This window comes from Mus pahari, chromosome 9, assembly GCF_900095145.1.
Source record: "Mus pahari chromosome 9, PAHARI_EIJ_v1.1, whole genome shotgun sequence".
NCBI classification, from domain to species: Eukaryota; Metazoa; Chordata; class Mammalia; order Rodentia; family Muridae; genus Mus; species Mus pahari.
The window spans coordinates 86,330,372-86,343,450 of record NC_034598.1 but is presented as its reverse complement, the minus strand read 5'-3'; the positions used below and the strand labels follow the sequence as shown (position 1 = coordinate 86,343,450).

Genomic DNA, 13,079 nt, shown 5'->3' with positions numbered 1-13,079 from the left:
CTGATGTACCCCACGAACAGGAATTTTTTTCTCTCTCTCTCTCTCTCTCTCTCTCTCTCTCTCTCTCTCTCTCTCTCTCTCTCTCTCCCAACTCCCCCCCCCCCCAGGCAGATACAACAGTGCTAACACATAGCAAGAGGAGTAAGAGGAGTGAATGTTTGGGTCCCCATAATAGAAATGAAGTAGGAAGCCCTGGGGATGTGGGTGAATGTTGGAACCTGCCAGGGGTTAGTTTGTCCCCTTGAAGAAGCATTGGTAGAACAAATACCTTCTGGTCTTCAGTCTGTTACTGCTGAAATGCAAGAGAAACATAAGGGCTGGTCAGGGGTCACCAGGCAGTCACATGGAAAGTCCTGGCCCAGCTGGACTTGGCTGGATAACTTGAGAGTAAGGTGCTATAAAAGTAATAGGGCTGAAAGAATATGCAGATTGGGAGGGGGCCTCGACAGAGCCTGGTGCTTCTGGGTTCTCTGCCAACATCAGGATCAAGGCCTAAGAGGATCTCACATTGCAGAAGAAGTCTAAGATGTTCAGGGCCTTCTTGCCAGAGTCACCCAGCAGTACATCTCTCAGGCTGTTCAGTTTAGATGAGAAGTGTCACTAGAAATGTCAAATCTCAGTTTGTCATGTTCATGTAGCACTTGCTCCGGAAAAAAAAAAATGGCCATGCTAAAAACAGTATTAAACATGATTGCTTTTAACACCCAGCCCCTTCTATGAAGCCAGCATAACTTCATGATCTAAGTTTTTGCTGAGGTCTAAATGTGTAATGCACAGACTTCATACCATTCACTATGATGTTTTATTATGAGAGTGAAACATATTCTATTCAAATGTGTGTCCAAACATTCACTCATTCATTCATTCATTCATTCATTCATTCAATCTCTTACAGGAAGATAAGAGGGTATAGCATATGGATTCTATATAGTAGGAAAGTATAGCATCAGAATTCTTATTCAGCATTTAGCACAGAAATTCTGTTCACCAGCAAGACATTGATTCTTCCTGAGCCCCAATTCCCCATCTATGAAAGATAGATTGCGGTAAGCCATTATTTGTACAGGATTGCATCTTGAACACATCAGGCTGGTTTCTTTCTCAGAGCCTTAGTGCATGATGTAACTTTCAGAATCTTTCTTTTCTAGTCGATGACTATCCATTTTTAAAAATATTGGTTTAAAGCCCATACTGTGTAATGTTTATTTCACAAGGAGAAAGCATTGCATGGTGAATATTTATTGACTGAAGAACAAATCCCATTTGCATTCCACGACCTGCGTTAGACTGCCGCTGCCTCATAATAACCAGACAATATAAGGATTTATACCTTTATTTTAAAGACAAGGAAATGGGGAATCAAGGAGGTCAAAAGGCTGGTTGTGCACACATGACTTACGTGGAGGCACTGGGGTTTAATTCAGCTCCGAAGGCTCTACCTTCCTGGCCCAGCTGCATCACTCTTCCACATTCCCTGCAGTCTCTACCAGAAAGACCTCATGACATACCTATTACAGCTGATGGACCTGACTTGGTCCTGATGTTGGATCAGAAGCCAGACTTACCATGCTTTTCTTGTCAGCCTTCTGGATGGTGTACCCTGTGATGGCAGCATTCCCATCGTCCTTTGGTGGTGTCCATGTCAGGGCAACATTCTCTCCCCACACGTCTTCAATAGTCACAGCCTGGGGTGGACCTGGACGGTCTGTAGAATGAATTCATGCCACGGTTGTGAATTCATGTTCCCTTCTAGTCTATACTCTGCTACATGAGGATATCTTAAATGTCCTTTTTCTCATTACAGGAGTGTCACTTCCAGACTCTGCCATGGGGTCTGCACACAACCTGTGTTTCCTTCATCTGAGTGGATCCCAGACAGGGCCAAGGGCATAGAGCAGTCTCATACTCCTCTTGGCTTAGAAGACCCCTTAAAGTTTCCTTTAAAGAACTTCAGTTTTCCCAGAGGAAGTGCGCATTTAGTTAGAGAACCTCAAGTCCTAGCAAATTGACTGGAACCAAAAAAAAAAAAAAAAAAAAGATTGGAAACAAGGCTTCTCTTGGCACTGATAATTAGCTAATTTTTGTTTGACTTTTTAGATGTATGTGATCTTTAACTCAGCATCTTTTTGCCTTAGCCTTCTACATGCTAGAATTACAGGCATGCACTACTATGCTGGGCCCTTAAATTCTGTTCATGTGTGTGAGTGGTATATGCATGTATGGATGTGTGTTCATGTCAGGGATGGGGAGGTGCACACATGTGGAAGCCAGAGGAAGGTATCAGGTGTTTCTATTCACCTTATTCCTTTGGGTTAAGAGTCTCTTTCTGAACCTGGAGCTACTAGCTATGTGGGGTGTGTGGCTTGCTATGTGGGATGCTGGGATCCAAATCCAGGTCCTCACGCTTGTATACCCTTGCTATCTGAGCTGTCTCACCAGCCCCCCACCCAAATGTTCTTGATGACATTGCAAAAATGATGGAAGCATTTAAGCAGGAGTCATGGGCTGCGTATAAGGATCCCTCCTGACTCTTTTTCCCTAGCGTTGAACAACCATGAGAACTGACCTATTTATTTTCTATAGGTACTGACTAGTGCAAAGGATTGACTCCTGTGGCTAATTATGTGACTTTTGTTGATGTTTCTTTACATTAGGAAAAGTCTTCACTCTTTACCCAAACCTTAGTGCTAGTGAATTGCAGGTGTGGCAAGGAATATTTTAAACTGTCTTGAAGATGCTATGCCTTTTAATACAAGGACCAACATAAGAAATTCTTTATTGAAACCAGGCGTGGTGGCACACGCCTTTAATCCCAGCACTCGGGGAGGCAGAGGCAGGCAGATTTCTGAGTTCGAGGCCAGCCTGGTCTACAGAGTGAGTTTCAAGACAGCCAGGGCTATACAGAGAAACCCTGTCTAAAAAAAAAAAAAAAAAAAAAAAAAAGAAAGAAATTCTTTATCATCAAGGAATTAGAACGTATAAAGCAATGATGATGGAGTTCACTGAAAGTATGTCCACTAATTACCTTATGCACACATCCCAGGCCTCCTATGATTAATACATGTAATCAGTGAAAGTTATTTGAAATACTAATAAATCTTGCTGCCTATTTCTTTTTAAACTGCTGTTCTCTTCTTCTTTCTTCCTTTTTTTATTATGTCTGTCTGTCTGTCTATCTATCTATCTATCTATTTATCTATCTTTTTTTGAGACAGGACCCCTCTTTGCAGTCCTGGCTGTTCTGAAACCCACTGTGTGGTAGATAAGGCTGGCCTTAAATTTAGAGAGCCTCTTGCCTCTGCCTCCCGAGTGCTGAGATCAAAGGCGTGTGCCACCATACAGAGCATCTCCTTTTTAATCTTAAAGATATTTAGCATGGAACAAGCCTATCACCTTTCTGTCTCTCCCCAAATGACGAAGACAATTAGTCCTCTGACTAGTTGATTCCTTTGACAGAATGTTCCAGCTCCATCCTGCAAACTTACCAACAATCTGGATGTCGATCGAGGCGTTTTCCACGTATTTATCCACTTTGACCTGCAGGTCGTACTTGCCCGAGTGGCTCCGCTCTGCTTTCCGGATGAATATGATGGTATCAGTCTCTGAGTTGCGAATGTTTATTTGATTCTTGTCAATTTCTTCACCGTCCTTCTTCCAGGTCAATTCTGGTCTTGGTTTACCCTAAAGAAAGATGGAAAAGTTAAAGGGGAGAAATAACATTGTTGCAAATTTTATATACATACATACACACACACACACACACACACACACACATATACATATGATTTTAACAACACAGGAGTGATAATGGCCTGGCTTATTCTAGGCAAGGATGGAAAATGCCACCACTCTAACCCAATGGTGGGTGACACTGGGCCAGCAATGCCACTTATTGTTGATTGTCTTCTGTGTGTCAGGTGCATGACATCGTGTCCCTCAGCCTACTCAGGAATAAATGTGATTTTGAAATAGGGATTCAGTGACTCCCCCCCCCCCCCGGCCAAAGGCTTTGAAGTTAAGAAACTTCTGGAACTAGTTCTTGAAGGTAGATCTGTCAGACTTCACAGGACAGTACGTAAGAGCGTGTCCTCTAGGACCCTGGGACCTATGCTTGAATCTAGGCCACTTAATAATGTTGCCACCTTGGGAAAATTGTTTAAGCCCTCTGTGCCTCAGTTTTCCAATCTGTAAGACAGTAAACATAGCAGTGGTTATAACGACTGAGGTCTCTGCAGACCGTCTACGTGGTTAGCAGTGCCACCCAAGGGTAACGGGTTTCCTCTGGACACTGTTTCTCCTCTCAGACTGGTCTGCAGTCTCACCAGCTACTGCCACTATTAAGATATTATAAAATGATAACATTATCCAAAAAAACAAGTTTCAATTTTTTTTTTGTTAATTTTTTCTTTTGAGACAGGACCTCATGTAGCCCAAGATAGCCTCAAGCTTCCTGAATAGCCTAGGATAGTTTTGAACTCCTTCCTGAATACTAAGATTTCAATATGTACCACCACACCTGACTTATTTGTTCATATGTAGATTGGCTGTCTTGTTAGCGACCTTAAACTCACAGCAATTCTCCTGCTTCAGTCTCAAACGCTAGGATGCTGCTAGGAGTACAGGCATGAGCAGGGTATGTCTCTCTCTCTCTCTCTCTCTCTCTCTCTCTCTCTCTCTCTCTCTCTCTGTGTGTGTGTGTGTGTGTGTGAGGGAGAGAATGTGTTTGTATGTGTAAAAGTGAAAGACCTAAGTTGATTATTGTTTAAAAAAAGAAAAAAAAAGAAAAAGAAAAGAAAAAAAGAAAAGAAAGAACCAGGTTAATCTTATAAACAGCAGATTCTTTTGCTGGAGCAATTATTTCACAATGGGCATGTATTTGAGTTAGTGACATCAAGATTTCAAAGTAGAATTCTGCTTGGCTGGGAGCCATTGTGGAAATTAGGAGATTATTGTTTAGTTGAATATGAGAACTTGGTACAAATGATCAGTACTACAGATGGCTGGACCACAGAGACTCTTCAGGCATTTCTTCCTTCCCTTCCTCTCAGATATCCATCCCTGCCTGGCCCGTCCCGCCCCATCCCCACCCTGTCCCGCCCCACCAAGTCTTAAGGCAAGACTAGGTCTCTGTGTCCTGCAGAATTTAAATCTGGCAGTTGTACAGCCTTTTCCATTATTGACCTAATCTTTCTGGGGAATTCTGAAACATGGTGACCTTATAGGCTAGACCATCTTGCTCTACCTTCTAAACACTCTAGCCCTGGAAAGACACTAATGAGAGGTGTGTGCGTTTTACCTGGAAAGGAATCACCAGATTGACAGCTTCTCCAACTCTGCGGATGTAAGTTTGCTTCAGATGCCTTGGGATGCGAATCTTTGGTGGCTCTGGGGAAGGATGGAGCAGCAGAATTGTGCAGTCAGTGTAGTTTCCTGGAGGTGGCCTTGCCTCAGCAGAACGACACGATGCTTGCTCTTAACTCATCCTGGGGTTACATCTTTTAAACCACAATCCTACATATCTCACTAACACAATCCTTCATGTCTCACTAACATAATCCTACATGTCTCGTTTGTATATTTAGCAAATTTGGTCCAAAACTGTTTTCTCCAAGTACCGATATCTATTTATTTAATTCTTTTTTAAGATGTATTTTTATGGAGTGAGAGAGCACTCAGCACTGAAGAGTACCTGCAGCTCTTCTGGTGGCTCTTGTTTGATTCCCAGCACCCACATGGTGTAACTCACAACTGTAACTGCAGTTATAGGAGATCCAGTGCCCTCTTCTGGCCTGTTTGGATACCAGGCACAGACATGGCATCCTGACATACATGCAGCCAAAACATTCACAAACACAATATAAAATAAATGATTAAAAAAGGGGGGAGGGGAACTGGTGAGATGGTTCAGTAGTCAAGAGCACTGACTGCTCTTCACAGAGGTCCTGAGTTCAATTCCCAGCAACCACATGGTGGCTCACAGACATCTGTAATAGGGTCTGATACTCTCTCCTCCTGTGTCTGAAGAGAGTGACAGTGTACTCACATGCATAAAATAAATAAATAAATCTTTTAAAAACATAAGAAAGAAAAAAAGCATTTGAGTACTTAGAGAACTGGAAGCCAAGAAACCCCTCTGCCTCAGCCTTTCAAATAGCTGACACCAAAGGCATATAACACTATAACTACATTCTATGTATTATTATTTTGATATACATTGATAATTTAGAAAAAAATTACTATATAAAATTGTGCAGATCTTCCAAATGCTGACATGTTTTATCGTATAATATCTTAACATTTTTATTTGTTGATGTGACTGCTGGATCAATATTTTTAAATATTCAAAACCTTCAAATCCATAATGATGACATTAAGTTTTTCAAATTTCTTTTTGCTTGAAAACTCAAATGTTTCTATGAACACGTTGACAAGAGACACTGTAAATTGCATGCCTTGAATTGATACTCCCATCCCATTTGTTTTTGAGAAAAATCTCAAGATGTCTCTCTGGGTAAAGGTGCTTTGCTAAGCGAGCCTGATGACCCAAGTTCAATCCCTGAACCCCACGTGGCAGAAAGAGAGAAAGAGTCATAGACTCGAGCCAAGATTAATAAGATTGGCATTTCTTATGTTGGGTCAACAACACTCTAAGGCAAAACTGGGCCTTAGAGCAGCTTTTTAACTGTGAGCACATGGTGGCAGGGAGACAGATAGCTGTCATTGTCAGTGGCACTGACTTGATTCATGCAAAGGCACAAATGGCTTCATTTACATGTAGCTTAATACCATCAGTGCAGATGCGAGTATATTAAATGGGGCCGGAATGTATCCATGATGTCATGAAAATGGCTGTGGCCCTGGAGGTCCACTTGAGCTTGAGGGTGGATGAAGTTCCACCAGAGTTGGTTCAGAGAATCTGGACAAGTCAATTAACTGACCTTCTCAAAGCTGACCCTCCTAAACTGCCTTAAAAGCAGGGTTCTATGACTTTTTAACTTCCAGGAAGCATTCATAACCTATCAAAGGAATGGCAGCCCAATAAATCTTAAGAAAGTGATGAGTGAGTGAGTGAGTGAGTGAGTGAGTGAGTGAGTGAATATGTGTGTAGTGTGGTATATGTGCGTGTGTATATGTGATGTGGTGTGTGTGTGTGTGTGTGTGTGGTGGTATGTGTGGGGGTGTATGGTATGTAGTATGATATATGTGTTCTGTATGTATGTCTGTGTGTGCACATTTGTGTGTGTGTTGTGTGTCTATGAGTATGGTGTAGTGTGTGTATATGTATGTGTGGTATGTGTGTGGGGGTTGGGGTTTGTGTGTATGTCTATGTGTGCACATTTGTGTGTATGTTGTATGTCTGTGTGTATGGTATCGTGTATGTATATGTATGTATGGTGTGCATGTGTGGGTTGGGGTTTATGTGTATGTCTGTGTGTATACATTTGTGTGTGTGTGTGTGGTGTGATGTGTGTGTGTATGGTGTGTATGTGTCTGCACATTTGTGTGTGGTGTGGTGTGCGTGTATATGGTGTAGTATTGTGTATGTGTGGTGTGTGAGTGTGGTATATGTGTTTATGGTGTAGTATATGTGCTTATGTAGTGTGGTGTATGTGTGTGGGGGGAGGTTGAGTACGTCTGTGAGTGAACATTTGTGTGCATGTGTAGTATTTGTGTCTGTGTGTGTATGTGCAGTGTGGTGTAAATATGTGGTATGTGTGTGTAGGGGGTGTATGGGGGGGTGAGCACACAGACCAGAGGTCACCCTTGGTGACTTTCCTCAGGATGATGTCCTTTAGGCCTTTGCTGATGCTTTGTTTTTTGAGAGGGATCCACTAGCCTGACACTTGCTGGTTTAGCTAGAGTGGCTAGCCAGTGAGCCCCAATGATCTGCCTGTCTCTGTCTTGCCAGCACTGGGATTACAGCATGTCACCATTCCTGGCTTTCTTATGTGGGTTCTAGTGATCCAGCTCAGGGTCTCACACCTGCAGGGGGACTTTACTGTCTGAGCTCTCTCCCCAGCCCGAGAAAGAGATTGTAAAGAGTAAAAGCAAATGTTGGGAAAGGTGGACTAAATTACTGCCACCTACCAATGATTTCCTTCACAAGGATGGGCTGAGAATAGTACTTGGGCTCACTAGCCCCAGCCGCGTTAATAGCCTTCACGCGTACAAAGATCTTCGCATCCGTGGGCAGACCATTGATGGTGAACTTGGTCTTGTCGATCAGGTCTGTGTTTGCAACTATCCAGTCCTCAGCTACAACCAGTCAAAGACAAAGACAAGAAGCGGGAATGGTGTTTAGTGAGAGAAGCCATCCCAGGCCATCACAACCAATTCTAACTTAGCATTTCATTCATACTTAGATCTTTTGGAAAGAACAGGGCCTGGACTAGACTCAGGTTATGACTATTTTAATACCTGAAAAATGGCCCCAAATGGCTAGCATAAACAACAGAAAGAATTAAATTAGACTCTGCCATTTCTGAAAATAAATAAATAAATAAATAAATAAAAGCTCTTACTTGGGAATCAAGCACCCTGAATAACAGTAACTGTTTCCAGTAATTTTGCACCAGTTTTACTCCAATGTGGTTCCATACTGCTTGAGATCATTTTTATATTTATGCATTGATAAGCTTTAAAGTTCAGAAAGACAGGGAATTGCCCTTCTTAGGAAAGAAAGGCATTCATCTTGCCACATCTTGTCCCTTTTTATTTACTGCCTGTTTTATTATCACGAAGCTTAATATGAACATAAAGGATCTGAGCCTATTCGTTTGCACTCGTGAAGAAAAGTCAATTCCATCTCCACAGGAGCGAGGAGGCTCATGAGCTGACTGATGTCTCCTGTGTTGGCACAACCTTCCTCTCTCAACCACAAACTGGATTTCCTTTTCAGCAACTGGTAGTGCTGTTAGAGCAACTCTTTTAACTGTGAGCACACACTGGCAGGGAGATAGGGAAGCCGTCATTCTTGGTGGCAATAACTTGATGCTATAACATCAAAAGACTTTAAACCCAGCATCCAGGACGGACAAGTATTTTGGCTTCTAAAAAGTCAGAAATAACCACTGGTGGAAAAAAAAAAAAAAGAAGTCTTGGAGCCAATGAGAAAGTCACCCTTTTCCCCTCAACTCTAGGGACTTCTGTGTGGAGGTCATAGGGAGGTCCTTCACGTAAGGTCATTGAACATTCCCAGGTATGGTTCAAAGAGTAAGAAAGTCCAAGAGCTTCATAGAATACGTTACCTGGTAGATCACAGGCAGTCTCCCCATTTTCATTAGACTGTTTTGCTGATGTACCTTTGAGAATCCGTCAATAAATTAATTAAAGACACCCACTCTCACACCAAAAGAACATTGTATCAGCAGTCCGCATTCTCTGTTAGTACAGTATGCAAGGTAGGGCAGAGATGTCTCTTCCAAGTAGTGACGCAAGAGACCAAACGTGTTAGGGGAGGAAGGGATTCTCCAGAGACACAGCTTATTCCCTAAGGCCTGTGCGTTTTGTCTCCAGGCACCTGCCCCAGAGAAGAAAAGGGCTAAGAAAAGAGAAGAGGAGAAAGGAGGCTGAGACACCTCCACAGGTGGGAAGAAGAGCTAGAAGGCAAAAGACCTTGAAGGAAAAGGAAGAGTCGCTTCTGGAGTCCAGAGGGAGCGGTACACAGCAAACGGTCTGTTCCTATCCGGTCCCCTAGGGTCCGTCATGCTCTCATGGCGGGGCTAACTCGTCAAAGTCTAGGAGGACACTTTAGCACTGTCATACCACGCAGGGCACCGCTGAGTCTTAAGACATCCTGGGAGTCAGCCGCCGCAGCCCAGGGAGCAGCCCTGCCTGGTTACTATGACAATGAACTCAAAAAAAAAAAAAAAAAAGGAAAAAAGAAAAACCTGGCCATTCCGGTGCCCCTGTAGTCCATGTGAAGGGACCACAGGATAGTTTGGGGCTTGTCCCAGTGGTTTGGAATGATGTACCTATTTTGGTACCAAGGAGATGAAGTGGGACAAGGAATCTAGAGTGACTGACCTTGGGAACCTCTTTCTCTCTCTCTCTCTCCCTCTCTCCCTCCAACCCTATCAGAACTATATAGGAGGTTTGGCATCTTGACAGCCAAAAGGGCATGTGGATGATAAAAATTACCCACAACTTTGAAAAAAAAGATACATCTTTCAACAAATGGTCTGTTTGCTAGTTATTGTGCTAGTTTCCTAGTGAAGACTCAGTGGATGGGAAAGTGAAACAGAGGTGAGCAATAATCCAGAAGAACAAAGGACAGATAAAAGAGAAATCAAGATGGGAGGGGAACAAAAATAGCCCATCTCCTCATGCCTGAGCTAAGCTAACTCAGGGGAACAGAAAGAAGGATGCCTGAGGGTCAGGGAGGGAATATGGAAGTTGTTTACTAGTGCGTGAGGTGTATTTTAAGAAAAGGATGAACTGGAATGAAGGAAGAAAAATAGGAATCAAACACTTCAGGCATTAAAAATAAAATAGAAAAGACAGAATGAAAATAAAAAATGCACACAACCTTATATAGAAGACGTCTTCTTATAGAATAAACCTGACATATCCAAAAGCATTAAACACTTGAGAAAATTAGTTCTGGAGAATAGCAGCCATTAAAAGAGAATGAAGAATCAGGCAGCCACATTGAGAAAACAAGGAAAGACAAGGAGAAAGATACGCGTTATGAAAGAGTTTCCATAGAAAGCTAATTCCGACATGTTATGTGGCAAGTATATACATAATGACCGTGTACATATACATATGTATATCCTCATATACATATATATCTACACAGACCACACACAGATGACGTAAAATACAGTTCGTTGTATTTTATCTAAGGTGGGTAACATCAAAATGACAGTCATCTATCATTTTGCTGTATCTTCTTACGTTTTAAACCTATCAGAAAGAAAAGAGTAAAGAATTTGCTCCGTTTCATTCACACACAGAAGGTGGTTGTTCAGAGGCCTCATGACATATAAAGGTAAGAGATCCTGCTGGCTGGGCTGGCTGAAAAGCAGAACCCAGGATCACCCAGGATCACCCAGGATCACCCAGGATCACCCAGGACAGCGGGATGCCAATACGCCATACTCAGAAAGGCTGGAGGATTTTCTTGTTGAATAAGTCACAACACCCACTTCCCTGGCTGTGTTAACCCTGGGCCTTTTGCTTTTAACATCCCCCCCTCCTGTGCTGGTTTTGGATCAAGGGCCTTCAAGGAAGCTTGGAGAGAGCATATCAATGGGACTGAAGCTGAGTAAAGAGACCTGGAGGGGAGGCATGGGGTGCTTCATCCCTATCTGCACTTCCTCCCGAGTGGCAGCTGTCACTTCTGCCAGGGCCGCAGTGCACACTGGGATTTCAACAGTTCCTCTTCGGAAGTTTCTTGTCCATAGTGATTGTCCTCCGGGAACATCCATCAGTGTTTACATTCTTGATTCCCAAATGTATTGTTTCTTTGCTTCACAGGGAACTTCAGTGTGAAAGTTTGGGGTCCAAAGAATGGTTTTAGAGGTTGATTCTTGGCCTTTGTTTTGTGGGACCTCAGTAAGCTTCTTTGGGGAGCTGTTTGCCTACTATCAACCAGAAAGGAACCTGAGTCTAGAGCCAGGCTGTTTCTGTCTTATACCCCTACTGTCTACTGTCCCTTCCTTCCTTCCTTCCTTTCTTCCTTCCTTCCTTCCTTCCTTCCTTCCTTCCTTCCTTCCTTCCTTCCTTCCTTCCTTCCTCCCTTCCTTCCTTCCTTCCTTCNCCCCCACAATTTGGGATAGAACCCAGAGCCTACCACACTCTAGCAAATGCTCTACAAATGCTCTACAAATGAGCATTTCTTTTAGTCATGGCAAGCAGGAAATAAAAACACTAGGCAATGAGTGAACGTCACATCATTTGGTTTTGGTTTCCTGTGACATTTTCTTTCTCTTTTAGTTTAATCGGGGTGGGTGGGGGGGTCTTTGGACTCTCTTTCTCCTCCAAAATTTAATTTTCATTTTCTTAAGCCTTAAGATAAGTTACTGCCACATGCTGAATGCATCACTCTCTCTGGGATTTAATCCTATTTCCTTAAAATTAAGAGTTTATTTTTATTATTCCTCTCTTTAAGAAGGAAGGAAATGCTTGTTGGTTGGCTAAATACACAGTTTCTACTCCTGTGCTTGCCCATAAGTAGACTTCTATTGCTCAGTGGCATGCTGAAGCTGCACCCAATCTAGAAACAAATGTCCCCAAAATTTCGCCAAAAGACCATTGTCCTATGCCAGCACAGTGGTGATGCCGGACCTTACAGCCTAATGAAGTTGGTTTTTTTGTTGTTGTTGTTTTGTTTTTTTTCTGTTTTAGCATCTACATTTGTAGCATTGAATACTAGAGGAAATTTATATTCACCTACATCTTAGAAAGACGACCTTTGGCTTGGCGTCTTTTTCCACAAGAAAGTGATGATTTCCCAAGAAAGACAAAAGAAAGCGAGGCATGGCTCACCTAGCGCTGACGGTATTCACTGTAACATCTACGTGTACTTACTTCCTTCAAAGCAATACTCTAGCACATAGCCATCTAAACCTGCTGCACCAATCTGATCTGGGGGCCTCCACTTCATTGTCACAGACGAGTCAGTCACGGAGTCGACAGCCAGAAGAGTAGGCGGGCTGGTCACAGCTAAAAAGACGGAAGTCAGAAGAAGTAGCCATGAATATGGAGCCATGACAGGGCACCTGTGATAAGACAACTGGGACACCACTAACGAGACCTGTGGAAGCTCTGGGTCTTACCAGTACTCATTGAGAACGCCCGGAGCCTGGCCACATGTAAGCCAAATGTCTGATTGACAAGAGTCTTGGAAAGACTGTCACACTCTTTCTCCAGTGTGAAATGTTTGTATGAGAGGCTGGGCAGCCAAGGGGACTCAGAGAAATTAATTTCAAGGATCTAATGATCTAGAGTAATACTCCCATAGGCTTTTAATTTTAAATATTTATCATTTTAAATTATGTGTATATATGTGGGAGGGGGTTATGGACACGTACATGCAGGTGTCTGGCATTCAAAAGAATTGTCAGATCCCCCAG

At 42.8% G+C, this 13,079-nt stretch overlaps 1 protein-coding gene across 2 annotated transcripts in view; it reads right to left on the bottom strand.

Moving 5' to 3' along the window:
* Positions 1-13,079, bottom strand: part of Mybpc1 (myosin binding protein C, slow type) — an 85,919-nt gene that overhangs the window by 9,081 nt on the left and 63,759 nt on the right. The window contains exons 22-27 of one of the 2 annotated variants that reach the window (XM_029542390.1): positions 12,535-12,669; positions 9,249-9,302; positions 8,089-8,256; positions 5,297-5,385; positions 3,486-3,681; positions 1,566-1,705 (exon numbers count right to left, since the gene is read on the bottom strand). In XM_029542390.1, coding sequence (XP_029398250.1) covers positions 1,566-1,705; positions 3,486-3,681; positions 5,297-5,385; positions 8,089-8,256; positions 9,249-9,302; positions 12,535-12,669 — 782 coding nt within the window. The remainder of the gene's footprint in view (positions 1-1,565; positions 1,706-3,485; positions 3,682-5,296; positions 5,386-8,088; positions 8,257-9,248; positions 9,303-12,534; positions 12,670-13,079) is intronic. The other variant, XM_029542389.1, reaches the window with a different exon arrangement.